This window comes from Phaethon aethereus, assembly GCF_964289735.1.
Source record: "Phaethon aethereus genome assembly, chromosome: 2".
NCBI classification, from domain to species: Eukaryota; Metazoa; Chordata; class Aves; order Phaethontiformes; family Phaethontidae; genus Phaethon; species Phaethon aethereus.
Window position 1 is genome coordinate 169,923,800 of NC_138582.1, and position 18,988 is coordinate 169,942,787.

At 44.0% G+C, this 18,988-nt stretch overlaps 1 protein-coding gene across 1 annotated transcript; it reads left to right on the plus strand.

Moving 5' to 3' along the window:
• Window positions 1–7,372: 7,372 nt before the first annotated feature.
• Window positions 7,373–16,004, plus strand: JMJD4 (jumonji domain containing 4; the record flags this gene model as incomplete). The annotated part of the gene is made up of 6 exons (XM_081997010.1): window positions 7,373–7,637; window positions 8,255–8,420; window positions 12,887–13,012; window positions 13,713–13,980; window positions 14,685–14,831; window positions 15,693–16,004. The coding sequence occupies 6 exons, from the start codon at window positions 7,373–7,375 to the stop codon at window positions 16,002–16,004; spliced, it is 1,284 nt and encodes a 427-aa protein (XP_081853136.1).
• Window positions 16,005–18,988: the final 2,984 nt, after the last annotated feature.

The following is an 18,988-nucleotide window of genomic DNA, read 5'->3' on the forward strand; positions in this document are numbered from 1 at the left end:
CATAATGCTACAGTTTTCAGCGTGAACACTGAAGACCAATTACGTTCCACAACTTCTTTCTGAGCACCCATTATGTAATGGTGATTTAATTGCTCACATATTAATTAGCTTCTCAAAGCGCTTGATGTATCATAGCATAATTTAAAGATTGGTACCACAACATTATCTCAATGTGTTCTGCTACTTGTATAGTGCAATAAATGAAAAGAGCTCCACCACAAAATCCCCAGGTAGGTTGACACTGACACTAATTACACCTTTTTACTTCAGTACTATCTGTTCCCTTTAAAGAAATGTCTAGGAATCCTAATGCAAATAAAAAAGCTAACAGTCCTTTTTCAGGTAGCACTGGTGTGAATTCCTATAGCACACACCAAAGATCTTCGAGTGCCTTCAGACTGCTGCATCATTAATATCCCTTAAATAGAGCTCTCTAATTCTGCGTCCTCTTCCAATGACTTCTTTTATTAAATATATTCAAAACTTCAGTATTACTGAGATAAGGACTACTCACGGTATGTCATATTCCACAAAAATCTTTACTTTGGTTTTCACACCTTATTTCCATGGCATTATGAATTTTAGTGATGCAAATGGGGAAAAAATAAGCCACAACTTTATAAAGCAGCTGGAGTTTAAAGTGAAATTCTCAAACTGTTTAGCCCTAATAAAACTGCAATCCACTGAGAAGTCATCTCTCTCTGCAGTTTACTATGGGTCAAAGTGGGAAGGAACCCACAGAAACCTGATTTAAGTGAGTAGCTATAGCCCACAAAACAATGGAAATATTATTTCTAACAGCTTTCTCCATTTGCTACATTAATTCTTAATTTAGAGAAAGAGCTAAAAGTTCTGGCCTCATTCCCTCCACCTAGAAAAGGAAGGTAATTTCTGTAATGCAGTGAGGTTAGATCAGACAGATCTGATGAAGAGAATGTTTTTTTCCAGACTGACTAGGCTTTCTGAGTAGCCAATGATTCTAATTTCTATTTAAAAGTTATTTTCTTTCTGTCATACAGAAGAAAAAAAAAGTTATTCACAAAGAAACAGAGAGACGAAAAATACTTTTTAACAATCAGTCAAATGTGACTGCAAAGAAACAAATATCAGCAGTTGGATTCCCGAACAAGCTTTTACAGGATACTTTAAGTGGAAAATATTTCTAATATGGATACAGTGATGTGCTAATAACAGTATACTTTCTGCTACCGTAACTGACAACTATGTCAGTTTAAACATAAGTCACATTAGTGTTCAAATCAATGACAGTTGAAACGAAATCATGTTATAGCTTTATTAATCAGAATTTACAAATTACAAATCCAGATTACATTTAACTGTTTGAAACTGCCTAGGTTTGAAGTAAGTATGACAGTAAACAGACCATAAACAAAATAAACATCTTGTACCACACCCTCAAACTCCTCATACACTAAACATATTGCAAAGGCAAATGAAATTCACTGAAAAACCTCCCGTCAGACCCAGAATTAAAAAAAAAAAAAAGAAAAAAAAATCCATCAGTAGCCTCCCAGTCTATCAAAACAGTCCTTTCTCGGGAACGCGACAGATCTCAGCTCTTACAAAGTAGCTGACATACCCTTCCCCCACCCAGTGCAAGTATTTCCTATTTCTACCAGTTTCTGAAAATCTCATCAGTATCAGCACACTGCTCACCACAAGCTGTTGCCCTGAGATGTTATTTTATAAATAATACATATAAATAATGATGAAACCAAGACACCGAAAGATTATACGCCTTGCAGAAGATCACAAGGGAAATCTGGAACCAAATGCAGGTTTCTCAATGCTCACTGCTGGGACAGGCACTGCAGAACATAATGTCATCTGAAAAACAACTCCTAGACCTTGCTAACAGCAACAGCCACCTTCAACCAGGCACAGCCATACTACAGAGGCAAGGAGAAATTGTAAACAAGAAAATGACTCTTAAAGTTTTGTAAAATCTCAGCCTAGAGTCCATTTTTGCATGCTACAAGCACCACTAGCTCCCCATCAAGACAGCACTTTTCCCTCAAGCCTGCTCTCTACCATTAAGGCTGTGAAAATATTAATGTCTGATGCAGTCTTACAACTGTGCAATAAAAAATGATCTTCCTAAACCATATCTGAAGCTCCTTACCTCTATCTGTAGACGCAGAACTCTCAGGCAGCCTTTTGGGGGCTGCTGCCTCTACAGAACTGTCCATCCGTAGGTAGAATTTTTTTTCTGAGTATTTCTTTCTCTTCAAAGTCCAAAAGAGCAGGTGAAAAAAAAAAACAAAACCTCAAGCTAAAGCAAAAATCCTAGTACACCCGTTAGCAAAATGAAGACTAAATAAAGAATAGAGAAGGTATATTTAACCCTGAATCTAAGAGTAAAACAAGTCCTCTCAGTCCAGGAGAAGAAACGAAGCAGTCACTTGACCTGTGTGTGTATATATGTGTACATGCCTTGGGTCATATGACTTTTGACTCACCTGAGAGCTTAAAGGCTTTGCCTGATACTCAGCTCCCTTCTGTGCCTGAGGCCAGAATTTCCAAGCAAAAACCTATCTGGTAATTAAAACCATTCATGTTCCAGCACATTTTTCCCCAATATAATGACAAGGATGCTGAGGTGCTGGAGCGTGTCCAGAGAAGGGCAACGAAGCTGGGGAGGGGTCTGGAGCACAAGTCTTATGAGGAGCAGCTGAGGGAACCGGGGGTGTTCAGTCTGGAGAAGAGGAGGCTGAGGGGAGCCCTCATCGCTCTCTGCAACTGCCTGAAAGGGGGTTGTGGCGACAAGGGTGTTGGCCTCTTCTCCCAAGTAACTAGCAATAGGACAAGAGGAAATGGCCTCAAGTTGCGCCAGGGGAGGTTTAGATTGGGTGTTAGGAAAAATTTCTTCACTGAGAGGGTGGTCAGGCATCGGAACAGGCTGCCCAGGGAGGTGGTGGAGTCGCCATCTCCGGAAGCGTTCAAAAAACGTGTGGATGTGGCACTTCAAGACATGGTTTAGGGAACATGGTGGCGCTGGATTAATGGTTGGACTTGATGATCCTGAAGGTCCTTTCCAACCTAGTGATTCTGTGATTTTAATTAGCATCAAACCTGCACAACTTTTTTCCTCCTTCTTTCTCTCAGAGAAAACATTTAAACCTTGCAAATATATAGATAAGGATAACCAAGACTGATTGCATTCGACAATGAAAACAGTCATTAATGGTACAGAACACAGCTATTATTTATGAAGGCTCAACAGCATACTGTAATTTAACACAAGACTTCAAAGAGTTGGATTAAAACACATGAGAAATTTTACAAACGTTAAACAACAAAAGAAGAAACGGTCACAACCATCTGTCGTTAGCTGGAAAAAGGCATTAAATAGGTACTTAACCTATGACACTTGTATATTGTGTCATATACTTTTCTAATAATCACAGGGTATTAACCTGTGATTATAGTTTCCAAGCTGCTAAAAACCATCATCCTATTACTTTTGTAAGCCTATTCTTCTTGAGTCAATATTAAAGAAATTTCCTGGTCTCATCTACTGGCAGCACTTTGACTTTTGTAAAACAACTTTGCCTCTGCTTCTCTCTTGTTAGCTTCTTCAGCACCTACATGAGGGACACCTCATACTTTAGCTGTGCAGTGAAAATCAACATTAAATATACCACCTTCATCTCTGATGTAAACAGTGAGCTCACCACTAAAGATCAAATAGCTCAGCTACTGTCCTTCCAAATGAAAAGATTTCTTTTCCCCATATTTCCTAAAATTTTTACAATCACATTTCAGAAACGCTGAGCTAGAGGCCTTCTGCCACTTACATGGCTGGTTTGCTACAAGGACCTATTACTTAAAATTCAGGTTCTCTTTTCTGTCTTCCTCCCATCACTTTTTTTTGACCCCACCTCTTCAAGTTCAGCATCATGTCACTCCCATTGTAGTCCTCCTAAAACATGGCTAGAAGTTCCTTGTACAAGACATGGAATATTCATGGTTTTGTAAAACACACTGAAAAAAAGCCTTACCTGCAATAACACATACCATTCCAGTATTCCCACTCAGAAAAAAAAAAAAAAAACCCACACAGAAAAAAACACCCAAAATAAAAACCACAACAGACAAAAAAAAAAGAAACGACTAACAGATGTAAGTCCTTTAGAATACCATGCAAACGACTAGGCTGGCAGGAAAAAAATGAAACAAGTGGCTTTAAATTACTTGCAAATACAGTCAAGAATAAGTTCATAAACTTGAGAGGGTTACAGTCCTTAAACCACTTCCCTGTATGCAGTGGAAGAGATATGTAAATGAAAAATATTAAGGAATTTATTCTGAAATCAAAGCAGCCTATGTTTGCCTATAGTTATCTGCAGACCAGATGGACACATGCAGTCTTCTCCCAATCTGGGCTCTCAAACACCAACACATTACCCACATCCTGTAAATCATCCCTCTTCCTTTTTTACCAAACAGTTTTTTTGACACAGCTGCCCCTAAACCAAGTGTAGTATTGTATACAGCTACGCACAGGAGCATAGAGCAAGAACTAGGATTAGCAGCTGAGATGTGGATTATACTTCCGGCAGCATCACCACAACATTGTATAAATACTTTAGTTAACACATAACTCGGTGGCTGCTTCTATAAAAAGGAGGTGACTCACCTTCTCCTGTGAAGTGCTTTGAGATCATCCAATGAAACGTAAGGATTACTAATTACCCTAGGTGCGAGAAGATGCTACACACACTGGGAGAAGGTGCTGTCAGCTCACGAGCAGAACACGGTCCCTTTGCAATGTCTCTACCTCAGAGCTTCCAAAACTTAGTCACAGATTCTTCTCATTTGCCCTTGCTAAGTGTCTGCAGAACACAAATGTGTGTTCAGCTTATGTGTTGGTGTTTGTTTACTTTTTGTCCTCCTTCATTTCTGATACAGAGCAACTTCACAAAAGACCGAAGTCCCACCAACCTCTCCCAAATACATTTAAGCATGGGACTGCCTCAGTTCCCATCCTTTAACCCACACCAGGCCCTACAGCATTCAGGTTAAACTTCATCAGCTTTCCTTTCAACCTTGACCCTGTCTCAACCTCTGTTACCCAATACACAGACACATCTACGCTTCCCAAACTTTGCTCCCCTGCCCCACCTCAGAGGTGAATCCCCCTCTGTTCCCCTTTTTTCCTCAACAACTCACTCCCTTCTCCTTCCTCAATAACATCCCCAAGACTCACTACTCATTCCCTCACCCTAAGCTAGAACTACTCCCTCTGAAAAAACATTTCCATCCTTTTCCTTTTTCCCAGTACAAAGACAGTCTTCATCCTCTTCACCGCAAACACAACACAGTCACCTGCTACACCAGATCTTTACCCAGTCCCTGTCCTTTTCCCAATACCAGAAGAGACCCCATTCTTTCCCTTGTCCTGCTAAGGAAAGCTGTAAATCAGTCACCCAATATCCTCTTCTCTCCTCTACTCCTAGGCCAGGCTCCACCACAATCCTCATCTCTCCCTCTGCCACAGCTCTAGGGCAAGCTGATCTCTAGAGCTCTCTGATCTCGCCTCCCTGGTATCCAGTGATAGGACACGTGGGAATGGTTCAAAGCTGCGCCAGGAGAGATTTAGACTGGACATTAGGAAGCATTTCTTTACCAAGAGGGTAGTCAAACACTGGAACAGGCTTCCTAGAGAGGTGGTTGATGCCTCAAGCCTATCACTGTTTAAGAGGCATTTGGACAATGCCCTTAATAACGTACTTTAACTTAGTCACCCCTGAATTGATCAGACAGTTGGACTACATGATCATTATAGGTCGCTTCCACCTGAAATATTCTACTCTATTCAAACCGTCTCGCCTTCCCCAAGGCCAGACCCACCTCCCCTCTTCATGTCTATTCTTCCCCTATCTGAAGTCAGATATCCAAAAATCCCTATTCCCATAACTCTCTCCCCTCACGCCAGACCCCCATCCCCATTCACTTCTCTAGGCCAACCCCCAAACTCCCCATCTTCATCCTCCTCTCAGCCTTAGGCCAAACCACCCTTCCTACACGCCTACCGAGATACTACCAACCTCCACCTTTCCCCCGAACCTCGGCTAGACACCCAGCCTCCCTCCCCTCTCCTGTCCCTCCCTGTCCCCCAGCCCCAGCCCGGCCCCTCCGCGCCCCCGCTCCAGACCCGGCCCCACACCCACCTCCCTCAGAGCAGCGCAGCCCGCCGCCGACCCCCGCATTGACGCTCTGCGCCTGCGCCTGCCGCCCGCTGCTATTGGCTGAGCCGCGCACCGGTGCTCTCCCCTTCTCACCCCCCCCGGGCCCCACCTGCTGAGTGCCGAGGTTCCGTGAGCGGTTGTGGGAGCCTGTCCTCTCCGCTGCTGCTTCTACTGCTGCTACTGCTGCTGCTGCTGCTGCTGCTGCTGCTGCTGCTGCCGCCGCCGCCGGCCCGGGGTCCTGCCTCGCGGATGACGGGGGTGAGTATCCGTCCCCTGCTGTCCTCTCAGCTTTTGTGGGTCGCGGACGCGTGGGCGGACCGAGAACTCAACGCGAGGACGGCGTGTGCGACGCCCTGTGGTGTCCGGGTCCCCTGGAGCGCCGTGGGGGGACGGCCGCCTCATGGCGGCCCCTTTCCGCCCCTGAGCACCCTGGTCTCCTCTTCACCCTAGGGGTCTCCCCCCTCCTGAAGCCCATCCTTGCAGGGAGTGCGACCTCATTTGTCCTTGGGCCTCCTCCCTCTCCCTTTGTGCTCAGTCTCCGCCGCCTGCTCCAGACAGTTCCCTTTTATTGACTATTATTTGCGCGCCCCCCCCCCCCCAATTTTCTTTGTTATCTATAATTGCAGCCTGGCCCATGGAGAAAGGTCTGGGGAGGGCAGGGGGTGCCAGAGATTGTATCTTCTCCTGACAAAGGGTTGAGCCCCAATACAGTTGCTGGGCAGCAGCCGCTTCCCAGGGCCTCAGATACTTAAGGGGTTTCCTTCCTACCATCGCTGCAATTAATTAATTTATCAGGATTATCTAACTGAAATTAATGTTTCTGCTGTTTTAGGAAGGAACCAGCCTTTGCTGGTCATCCCCAGAGAGCATGGTTGACCTGGCAAGAAGGTGATGGGGGAAGAGCAACATCTTTGCCATCCGTAGGGTGACTTTTTTGTCAGATATCCCACCACCATTAACAGTTATAAACCATGGAAGATCCTAATTAGCCCAGCGCACAACTTCTTGTTTTACCTCTGGCCACTTATTTTTTCCTGTGAGTGTTCATGGATTTAGAGACTCAAGTCAAGTTTTTTAAAGGAGGTTTTTTTGCCACAGCATAACGGAATAGTATCTGGTCAACGTTGTCTTGGCTAAGCCAGGAAGGGTATCCAGCCTGCATGGACAGGGCAACATTTGCCTGTTCCACTGCCTTTTTTCGTGACTACAACAGTTCATCTCAGGGTGCATTCTCTCTTCCCGGAGGACACGTTGACTTTATTGAAAAAGTAGAATCATTCACTTACTCAGACTTTTTCCGGGATTATTTGATTCCCAACCATCCCTGTATTTTCTCAGCTAAATTCACTGAAGACTGGGGCAGCAGGAGAAGTTGGGTTACTTGGGATGGAAAACCTAACTTTGATCATCTGCTGCAGAAGTTTGGTAAGTGATGGCATTTTTAATACCTTATTAAAACGTGTATGCTAAATGATACAGCTTTTTTTCAATTTTACGAATAGAACTACTAGACAAAACCAAGCAATTCTGCAGATTTTTTTCTAAGTTGATACGTTCCTTTTCTGTACTTACGCGCACTTTATGTTTCACAGATTCCAATCTCAAATTTATTCCCACAGTGAAATAAAATAAAAAATGTTGTATAATTTATCCATATCAATTTATATACCTGCTTAACGTTAACCAGAGGAGCAGCCTGACACTTTCCTCAGGCAAGGGAAGGTATTCTGTAGTTACAGTGAAATATCTCTTCAGGCTGTAAAATATTTGTATATTTAATAGAAATCAATACACCACTCCTAACATAGTTTAAGAGAAAAATTCAGGTCCCATTAGATAAATAACTTCTGGTCTGAATCATATTTGCCTAGAATGCTGGTGTTGGGAGTCAGAGCTGGGCTAGGGATTGTTGCTTTATGTGTTTGTACTTAGCATTATAGGGCTGAGATATTAGAGACTGCTGCAGTGGATAAGGTTAAGGCAGTTCAGTTTCAGCATCAGTTATTCTGTCCCCACGTGGGCTCAAAGAGTTTATATTTCAGGAGAGGCTGTAGTACCTGTTGCCAACTGTGATGTCAAGGAGTACAATTCTAACCCGAAGGAGCAGCTCCCCTTCAAGGAGTATATAAATTACTGGAAAGAGTACATTAAAAATGACTACCGTTCATCCCGAGGGTGCCTTTATCTAAAGGACTGGCACCTGAGCAGGTAAGAGAGCACTGTGGAAACCCCTGCATACCGTGCACAGCAGAGAGCTGCCGCGGCACCTTAATGCTCATCTTCTAATGCCTAAGCGTTTAAATGCCGGCGGTGCTGTTTCACAGAATCACTAGGTTGGAAAGGACCTTTAAGATCATCAAGTCCAACCATTAATCCAGAACCACCATGTCCCCTAAACCATGTCCTGAAGCGCCACATCCACACGTTTTTTGAACACTTCCAGGGATGGCGACTCCACCACCTCCCTGGGCAGCCTGTTCCAATGCCTGACCACCCTCTCAGTGAAGAAATTTTTCCTAATATCCAATCTAAACCTCCCCTGGCGCAACTTGAGGCCATTTCCTCTTGTCCTATCACTAGTTACTTGGGAGAAGAGACCAACACCCTCATCGCCACAACCCCCTTTCAGGTAGTTGTAGAGAGCGATAAGGTCTCCCCTCAGCCTCCTCTTCTCCAGACTAAACAACCCCAGTTCCCTCAGCCGCTCCTCATAAGACATGTGCTCCAGACCCCTCACCAGCTTCGTTGCCCTTCTCTGGACACGCTCCAGCACCTCAACATCCTTCTTGTAGTGAGGGGCCCAAAACTGAACACAGGATTTGAGGTGCGGCCTCACCAGTGCCGAGTACAGGGGCACGATCACTTCCCTACTCCTGCTGGCCACACTATTCCTGATACAGGCCAGGACGCTGTTGGCCTTCTTGGCCACCTGGGCACACTGCCGGCTCATATTCAGCCGGCTGTCAACCAGCACCCCCAGGTCCCTTTCCGCCGGGCTGCTCTCCAGCCACTCCTCCCCAAGCCTGTAGCATTGCATGGGGTTGTTGTGGCCAAAGTGCAGGACCCTGCACTTGGCCTTATTAAACCTCATACAGTTGGCCTCTGCCCATCGATCCAGCCTGTCCAGATCCCTCTGCAGAGCCCTCCTACCCTCCAGCAGATCAACACTCCCACCCAGCTTGGTGTCATCTGCAAACTTACTGAGGGAGCACTCAATTCCCTCATCCAGATCATCTATAAAGATATTGAACAAGACTGGTCCCAGAACCGAGCCCTGGGGAACACCACTCGTGACCGGCCGCCAGCCGGATTTAACGCCATTCACCACAACTCTCTGGGCTCGGCCATCCAGCCAGTTCCTCACCCAGCGAAGAGTAAACCCGTCTAAGCCACGAGCCGCCAGTTTCTCCAGGAGAATGCTGTGGGAGACGCTGTCAAAGGCTTTACTAAAGTCCAGGTAGACAACGTCCACAGCCTTTCCCTCATCCACTAGGCGGGTCACCTGGTCATAGAAGGAGATCAGGTTGGTCAAGCAGGACCTGCCTTTCATGAACCCATGCTGGCTGGGCCTGATCCTTTGGCTGTTCTGCAGATGCCCTGTGAGCACTCTCAAAACCAACCGCTCCATAATCTTCCCTGGAACAGAGGTCAGGCTGACAGGCCTGTAGTTCCCAGGATCCTCCTTCCGGCCTTTCTTGTAGACGGGCGTCACATTGGCAAGCCTCCAGTCTTCTGGGACCTCCCCTGTTAACCAGGACTGCTGATAAACGATGGAGAGTGGCTTGGCAAGCTCCTCTCAGTACTCTTGGGTGGATCCCATCAGGCCCCATAGACTTGTGGATGTCCAGGTGGCTTAGCATGTCCTTGACTGCTTCCTCCTGGATTATGAGGAGTACATTGTGCTCTCCATCCCCGTCTTCCAGCTCAGGGGGCTGAATATCCTGTGGATACCTGGAGTGGCTATTAAAGACTGAGGCGAAAAAGGCATTAAGTACCTCAGCCTTGTCCTCATCCTTGGAGACAATGTTCCCCGCCATATCCAGTAGGGGATGGAGATTCTCCTTGCCTCTCTTTTTGTTGTTAATATATTTGTAAAAACATTTTTTATTATCCTTTACGACTGTGGCCAGACTGAGCTCTAGCTGGGCTTTTGCCTTTCTAATTTTGTCCCTGCTTGACCTAACGAGATCTTTGTACTCTTCATGAGTTGCCTTCCCCTTCTTCCAGAGGTGATAAACTCTCCTCTTTTCCCTGAGTCCCAGCAAAATCTCCCTGTTCAGCCAGGCCGGTCGCCTTCCCCGCCAGCTCTTCTTACGGCACATGGGGACCGCCTGCTCCTGCGCCTTTAAGATTTCCTTCTTGAAAACTGTCCAGCCTTCCTGGACCCCTTTGTCCTTCGGACTGTCTCCCAAGGGACTCTCTCAACCAGTGACCTGAACAGGCCAAAGTCTGCCCTCCGGAAGTCCATGATAGCAGTTTTGCTGACCCCTCTCCTTACTTCCCTCACAACCGAGAATTCTATCATGTCGTGGTCGCTAAGCCCAAGACGGCCTCCGACCACCACATCTCTCACCAGTCCTTCTCTGTTTGTAAACAGCAGGTCCAGCAAGGCACCTCCCCTGGTGGGCTCACTCACCAGCTGCATCAGGAAGTTATCCTCCACACACTCCAGGAACCTCCTAGACTGTTTCCTCTCTGCCGTGTTATACTTCCAGCAGATGTCCGGTAGGTTGAAGTCCCCCACAAGAACAAGGGCCAGCGAATGCGAGACCTCCGCCAGTCGCTTATAGAATGTCTCATCCGTCTCTTCATCCTGGTTGGGTGGCCTGTAACAGACTCCCAGCAGGATGTCTGCCTCATTGGCCTTCCCCCTCATCCTTACCCACAAGCACTCTACTTGGTCTTCACAATCTTCGATTTCTATGCAATCAAAACACTCCCTAACATACAGAGCCACCCCACCACCTCTCCTTCCCATTCTATCCCTTCGGAAGAGCTTATAGCCATCCATTGCAGCACTCCAGTCATGAGAAGCATCCCACCATGTTTCTGTGATGGCAACTACGTCATAGCTGTCGCGCTGCACAATGGCTTCCAGCTCCTCCTGTTTGGTGCCCATGCTGCGTGCATTGGTGTAGATGCACCTGAGCCGGGCTATAGATTTCAACTCTGGCACGTTGAACCTACCCCTAGGTTCAACTCTAGTGAGCCCGGTTTTAGCCCCTCCTGTTAGCACCTGCCCACCAAAATATCAGTCTTATACTGCACAGTTCTTGGCGTACTTCACATGGCAAGATCCTTAAGTCATTGTTTCCTCGGGAGGCTGGCATTGTTGAGTGCATTCATCTACCTTTTAAATGAGACTGTATGTGATCCCTGTGGAAATTGTGTGGCTGTAACATTTGGCTTATGTTTGACTACTACAGTGCAAACCTTACCCCTTAAAAAGAAGGGAGACATTTCTAATTATATTTAATTCAGTGAGTGTGTGTGAGTTACAATCCTTTATTATCCTTATTATCCATTTTCCTTACTGTTAACCTTCCCAGTCACTAAAGTTCTCTTCACTCTGCTGGCTTTCCTTCTCCAGCCAGCTGCTTGCAAGCTGGATGCATTGTCCATTCCCCATGTCTGTGTAGTACTTTTATGTCTTTTCACTCAAATCTCTTCTTCCTTAAACGTATCCTGCTTTTAATCCAACTTTTTTGTGATCAGCTTTTGTTTCATTTTTGAGCATGCCAGTGACTTAAAATAGGGAAAATTTGTCACGGAATCATAGAATCATAGAATGGTTTGGGTTGGAAGGGATCTGTAAAGGCCATCTAGTCCAACCCCCCTGCAATGACCAGGGACATCTTCAACCAGAGCAGGTTGCTCAGAGCCCTGTCCAGCCTGACCTGGAATGTTTCCAGGGATGGGGCATCCACCACCTCTCTGGGCAACCTGGGCCAGGGTTTCACCACCCTCATTGTCAAAAATTTCTTCCTTCTATCTAGTGTAAATCTGCCCTCTTTTAGTTTAAAACTAAAGTCTGTCCTCATCTTTCTTATCAGCCCCCTTGAAGTAGTGGAAAGCTGCAATAAGGTCTCCCCAGAACCTTCTCTTCTCCAGGCTGAACAACCCCAACCCTCTCGGCCTTTCTTCATAGGAGAGGTGTTTCATCCCTCTGATCATCTTTGTGGCCCTTCTCTATCAGTCTCTGCCTCCCCTGTTTGTCTGCTTTCCCAGACACTGGTGCTGTGTCTTGCTACAGAAAGTCTGCTCATGCAGCCTATGATGGGAAAGGGGCAGCATATCTTGTGGATTGTCAAAATCCCACAGCCTGGCTTCCCTCCTAACCCTCACACCCCCAGCTTGTCATCCAGTTGGACAACCAATCTTGTAGGCATCTCATCTAAAAAGAATGTGTTTACTAGTAACTGTCTCTGCCATAATTAAAAGGAGTCTCCCAAATAGTAGTTAACCTCCACAGGTTTCCTGGAAGACAGAAAAGCGTTATTGTGTGCATTTTGCGTGCAACTTGGAGTTGCCAGTGCTATTAAGGAGATGGCAGCAAAGTATTAATGGCCTGCTAGAGACCCAATCGGTCTCTGTATCTGGGTTTTGAGAACTGAAGTAGAAGGAGCAATGCTGCATTTTTCTGAGACTGATTTCCACCACATTATCTTTTTAAGAGCTTTCCCTGTGCAAGATGTTTATACAACCCCTGTGTATTTCTCATCCGACTGGTTGAATGAATACTGGGATGTTCTAGCTGTGGATGATTACCGGTTTGTCTACATGGGACCTAAAGGTTCATGGTAAGGCAGTGTGGTTTCTGTCATTCTTACATACTCTTTTTAAAAAAAAATTAATATTACAGGAGATTACCACATTGTCCTTCAGGATAGCATCATGCTGCAGAGGCAGTGTGGCTGTACTGTATAGTGTTGTATCTGAACCCAGCCAGTCTTGTTTCTCAAGCAGCTCATTTGGTTCTGGATGTGAGCTGTCCATATGCAGTCAGCAAAAGTGCTTTTCCACTTCAAAAAGACATGAATTGTGTACACAAAATTTGCAAAAGTTGTCAGCTAGCTTACATAAGGTTTTAGAGCAGAAACTCCCTGGGGATCGTCAGCCACTTGTGGTTTGCAGAGTCAACAGGAGCCTTGGAGGGGCGCTGATGAGTTGGTGAGATATTTTGCAGGTAAAAAATTAAGTCCAGGTGATAAAGTTGCATTTACAGTATTCTCATCAGTTCACGTCACAGAATCCCCTGACATTAAGGTGTTTGTGGGACAGATTCAAAACTAACTGATGGAGAAGCACTGCAATACTATGTAGATATAGTGGCCCTCTAATATATAAAGCAGTCAAAACTAAATGAAGAGGATGACAGTTTGGGATCAGGTTTGTCTAGTCAAGGTTGATTTGTGTGTGTATGTTTGATTCTTGGAGACTTTAATTCATCTTACAGCTTTTAGGCATTGTCTCTACTTAAACCTCTGATTTGCCCCACAGGACTCCATTCCATGCAGATGTCTTCCGTTCCTATAGCTGGTCAGCCAATATATGTGGGAGAAAGAAATGGCTGTTGTACCCTGCAGGTCAGGAGGAATATTTGAAAGACCACCATGGCAACTTGCCCTTTGATGTGACTGCACCTATTCTTCAGGACGGGAGTGTTTACCCTCGCTACAACCAAAGTCAACCCCCTGTTGAAATTGTGCAGGAAGCAGGGGAGATAGTCTTCATCCCCAGTGGATGGCATCATCAAGTTTACAATCTGGTAAGGTAACTGATACCAGCCTTTTCATAACAGAGATAATCAGGCAGCAGGCTTGAATCAGATGAAACTTTTATTGCCACAGCATGTTGTGGATGCCAAAAGTCTAAATGGTCTGCAAAAATGTTCAGAGAGATTCACGGAGGAAAGGTCTATCAGTGTCTGCTCAAGATCATGGCTAAAAGCAAGCCTGAACTCATAAGCTTCTTGGGTCATTGACTGCTAGAAGCTGTGAGAGTGTACAATTGAAGAAGCTGTCTGCTTTTCTTATACTTTTCCTCATTACATACTACTAGTCCCTGAGAAATAGGATGCTAGGTGAGATGGACTTACGGTGAGGCTGTTAATCTTGGATTCTAACTGTAAATTGTAATTTAATAATGGAAAATGCTAACAAACTTGTCTTCATGATTACAAACCAAAATTAACAACCTTGTTCCTTTCTCCCCACCACCTTCTCCCACCTTTGTGCCTTTAAAAGGCATGCTCAGATAGAGGTACTAGAGGCATTTGCCAATTTACAGAATGAAACAAGATTTGATTTTTAGAAAGGGACAGCTTTTCAGCACAGTGGTAGTATTGGTGCCAAAGAAGCATTCTCCTTGCTGAGGAATACAATTTTACATTTTGCAGCTTTGGTGGTGTTACAGCTGTTTTCTCGCACTTTCCTATGTAGAGCCTAATAACCATTTAAATTATTCCTTCAGGAGGATACCATTTCCATTAACCACAACTGGGTGAATGGCTGCAATGTGGCTATAATGTGGTGCTTCCTGCAGGATGAATTAGCAGCTGTCCAACGGGAAATCAGTGAATGGAAGGACCCTATAGATGATTGGCACCTACAATGCCAGGTATAACATCATGATGCTGGCTGCCTGACTCTCTGTTAGAGGATCAAATATTTCAGGGTGCATTGCACCTATTTGTTAGAGCTCTAAGACACAAAAGACCCTAACCTCATACCTGGAATTTGTACATGTTTCATAAGGAAGTAGGAACTGGTGACAACTTCATTTTTCAGGAAATCAGGTATTACTTTAGTAAGCTCAGGACAGGCTTGTGCCAGTGCATATTTGCTGTGTCAAGGAGGTTAGGATGTTGTCTGAAAAACTAATTCTTCGACTTCTCCTCTTCAACTGTCAAGGGTAGTGTTAGCATAAAGATCAATCCTTTATGTAGTATTTCCATTCCCCTTTATAAAATGTGTTTTTTCATGTAAACAGAAGAACTGATAAGGCAGGCCCCACACAGAACTGCTTTGAAGACCATTCATGATGAAACAGTGAATCTGAAACAAGCACAGTTAAGGTAAAGATGGCAGCAAGTGTCTGTGTCTGCAAAGTGATGCTTTCAGAATACGTCACTATGCTGAGCAGTGTTCTATCTTGTATGCTTCCAAAGTATTAAGCATGTAAACAAATGCAGAGTTTATTTCTGGAGACTGTTACTGCTGCTAGGTTCATATCCTTCAAAAATAGTTTCAAAAAACACAGCCATTTCATACTTAGAAGAAACAGACTGCTGCTTTTAGGACTAGTGGCATGTCAAGTTAGGTAGAGAAGTTTAGTGCCAGCAGGGAATTACAAAAAATATGATTAAATACGGTTATTTATGATTCCGTGTAGTTACTAGCTTGATAAAACATGTTTTTGTAATACTTACTGTAAATAAAAGTGAGTTGTTTCCATTTCAATGCTGTTTTTTTCCCCTAGTTGATCATGAAGTCTTGCACGGGCATAGACTACAAGGAGTTCTACAACTTCCTCAAAGTTATTGCAGAGAACAGGATTTCTGTCTTGGAAAAGGGCCTCGATGATGAAGCTTCGGCAAAGAACACTCCAAAAGCTGCCATTTCCACCTTGGGCATGCTCCATGCAGTGTTTGATTTAAAGAGGACGGCGAAGGTGTTAACATCATTGAGTGCTAATGAAGATTTCAAGAAACTAGACCTGACATCACTTTCTCCACCTCCGGAGGCGTTGCTCCACCACTTGAAAGCAGCAATAGATACAGCGCTACTCTAACTTCCTATTTATTCAGTTCTTTGTAAAATGAACCTTTTGCAAAATGGGTATTTGTAGAAGACTGACTCCTCCCTTTCTAATAGCTGTTGCAGTTTAAGTACAAAGAGAGAGCCTTAATATAGAGTGGGGAGAGAGTACATTCATAAGAAGTCTGAATACTTTTTAAGTTGGCAGCATTTGAGTAGCTAGAGTAATTAGACAGGAAAAAAATCTCAGATAAAGGAAGAACCCAAATCATGTTAGTATTATATTACAAGCTGGTGAGTATGCATTCAGGCAAAGAGAACAGAAATTCCGTGTGGATCAAGCTTAGGTCTGTCAGGGCTAAATGCTGAGATTGCAGTGGTCTGTACCATATTCCCTCTGCTTTTGAGAGCACTGTACACAGACAGCAAACCTGTACTGCAGGCTCCAGCAGCTAATCTCTGCTTTGTTTGGTCACACCTAAATTACTTTACGACATGTCCTGCTTCCAGGTACAGCTCAGACTTTCTCCTTTTTTTTTTTTAAATATGAGAGGACCCTACTTAGTTAGCTTCTCTTGAAGCTTCCCCTGAGATGGCTCAGTAGTTGTAACCTGGACGTGGAATGCTGATTGTACTAGTTTCCTATACAATGGCATTTCTCTAAAGCTGAAAGTCTCTGTTAGGGTCAGCCTTCATATGGCTGCAGGGCCTGCAGGATTAAATTTAACATATCAGGAAGCTGGAGTCCTGATAGCAAATCTGCCACTAATGATTTAAGCATGTGATCCACCCAAGCTGAAAAGGAAGAACTTGAATGTACTCTCACATTTCTACACACTATTTCAAGGCACAGTATTTTATCAAGCAGGGATTTGATTAATCAGGGAAGCTAGCAAGTAGCCTCATATCATCTCCTAAAAAAGCCAGCTGTTAACTCACCAAATAGCACTACTGCATGGTTACATAGCACAATTTGCAACCTGAACGCTACCCTTGGATTAAAAGAGTATTTCCAGTGAAGTATCCCTCTTGCTTTTACTGGTTTGTGAGAAAACCTACAAGCACAAATGGCTGCTCACTGTTACCTTAGTTGCCCCTTCAGGGCTAACTTGAATTCTTACTCAAGAACTTCCTCAGTTTTCAGCCAGATGACCAGTAAGAGCAACTAATAAACATATGTTTAGAAAGTGCAATAGTAGAAATCTTTAATAGGCTGAAAAATCACATTGTTTTCTAGATAATTCTGTGGAGTTGGTACGTGCATGCATTTTGCATGTCCTATTTTCTAGTAGAATTTCTGCGTTTTAAGTAAGAAGTAGTATCTGAAATTAGAGTCAGTACCCAGAGCATGGAAGAATGCAGTTCAGGGAAAACAGACCTTTTTTTTTTTTTTTTTTTAAACAGCTGTGACTACATCTCAGTGATTCAACCTTCTGGCAGGGTGTTTCATTAGATTGGAAAACTGCCAGTTTTAAGCAACTCTGAAATTAAAATTTCACAGCTGTTACTTATGGCTGTTTACATGCTCAAAGACGGGCAGCTGGAGCTTTCTTCCTTAGATGAATAAGGTGAGATTTCATAGAGGTGAGGAACAGTGGGTTAAAGCTGACAATCAGTGTATTGGTAGGAAAGGATGTTTTTGGTCTTGTAGTCCCCAGTCTCACTGCATGCTGTGTAACTGGTATTGGCACCAACCACTTTAAACATTGCAATTTTATAAAGGGTTTGCTTCATGTCCCATGAAGCTGAAACTGCTTGGCTTTGCTGTGTGAAAACCAAAAGTAGAAGTCTAGCTCTTACGCAGAGAACCCAGTATCTCAATATACCCAGGATCAGTTTAGACACTGTGCTCTCCAGCAGCGACATCCTCATGTGGCCGCTGGCATGGGTTTGCTGGGATGCAAAAATCCAGGCAGCAGTTCTCAGGGAAGGGACATCATTTCTGCAGTTAGTTCCTCTTCCCTGTGGAATAGAGTTAAGGAAGGAGGAAGGTTGGCCAGCATGGTAGAGTGGCTAAAGAGGTGTTCAAGTAAAGGAAGGTGAATCTCAGCTACTCACTCTCACTTTCTCTTCACCTGAGCTGTCTCTGCACCACAGCATCTTCAGCTCTGAAGATGTGTAACAGCCCTCCTTCGTAAGGCCTGCTAAGGCTTCATGTGATCAGTGCAAGAAAAATGGGGTAAAAAAAAAACCAGTTTATTTGCAGGAAATGATTTTCAAGTTTAAGCCATGTTCTTCTTAACTGATTCGGCAGGGAACAGAAGCACAAGGATGTTTTATTGATTCAGTCTCTCTTATGATGACAGTAGGAAACTAATTTATCATTCAAATTCTCCATTCCCATGAATGATCAAGACAGTAAGAGCGCCACGTATTTTCTAACGTTAAGGAGCAGAAAGCAAATCCTCAAATGCCTGAAGACAGCAACAAGATTGGAATAAGAAGTATGCAAACCTGGAATCTCTCTTAAAATTAAACAGCTTTAATTAAATACAAAGTTACTGTAAAACATACATTAGGATACTCTCATACCAATATATTAACTATTGTAATCAGTGTACTATTTATTAAAGCATAACACTTGTGATAAACAGGAGGAAACAGCCTGTAGAGTTTTGTTTTGTTTTCCTGAGTCACAGACCTGGACAATTTAAAGTCAAACTATAAAAAAAAAAAAAAGCAGGTTAAAATCTAGTTCAAAAGAGCTTTTGCTCTAAATATGCAAACTCAGACATGACTATTTCTGTCTGATAGGAACAGGATACGAAATACCCATTTGCCTTTTAAAAAGGCAGCATAAAACCCAGCCCAATTCTAATCTGATTTGTACCCCACTGGCATCAGTGGGTGGTCTGTCAGCACAAAGCTGTGCACCTAGAAAAAACAGTGTTTTTGCAGCTCTGTCAGTGCAGAAAGCCAGGTGGTTTTATGTTTTGTCTCACCAGGATTTGAAATTTTTCACCCCTGGACAATATATGTCCTTTCTGTTAGGCACACACGAACCCCTGCAGAATTACA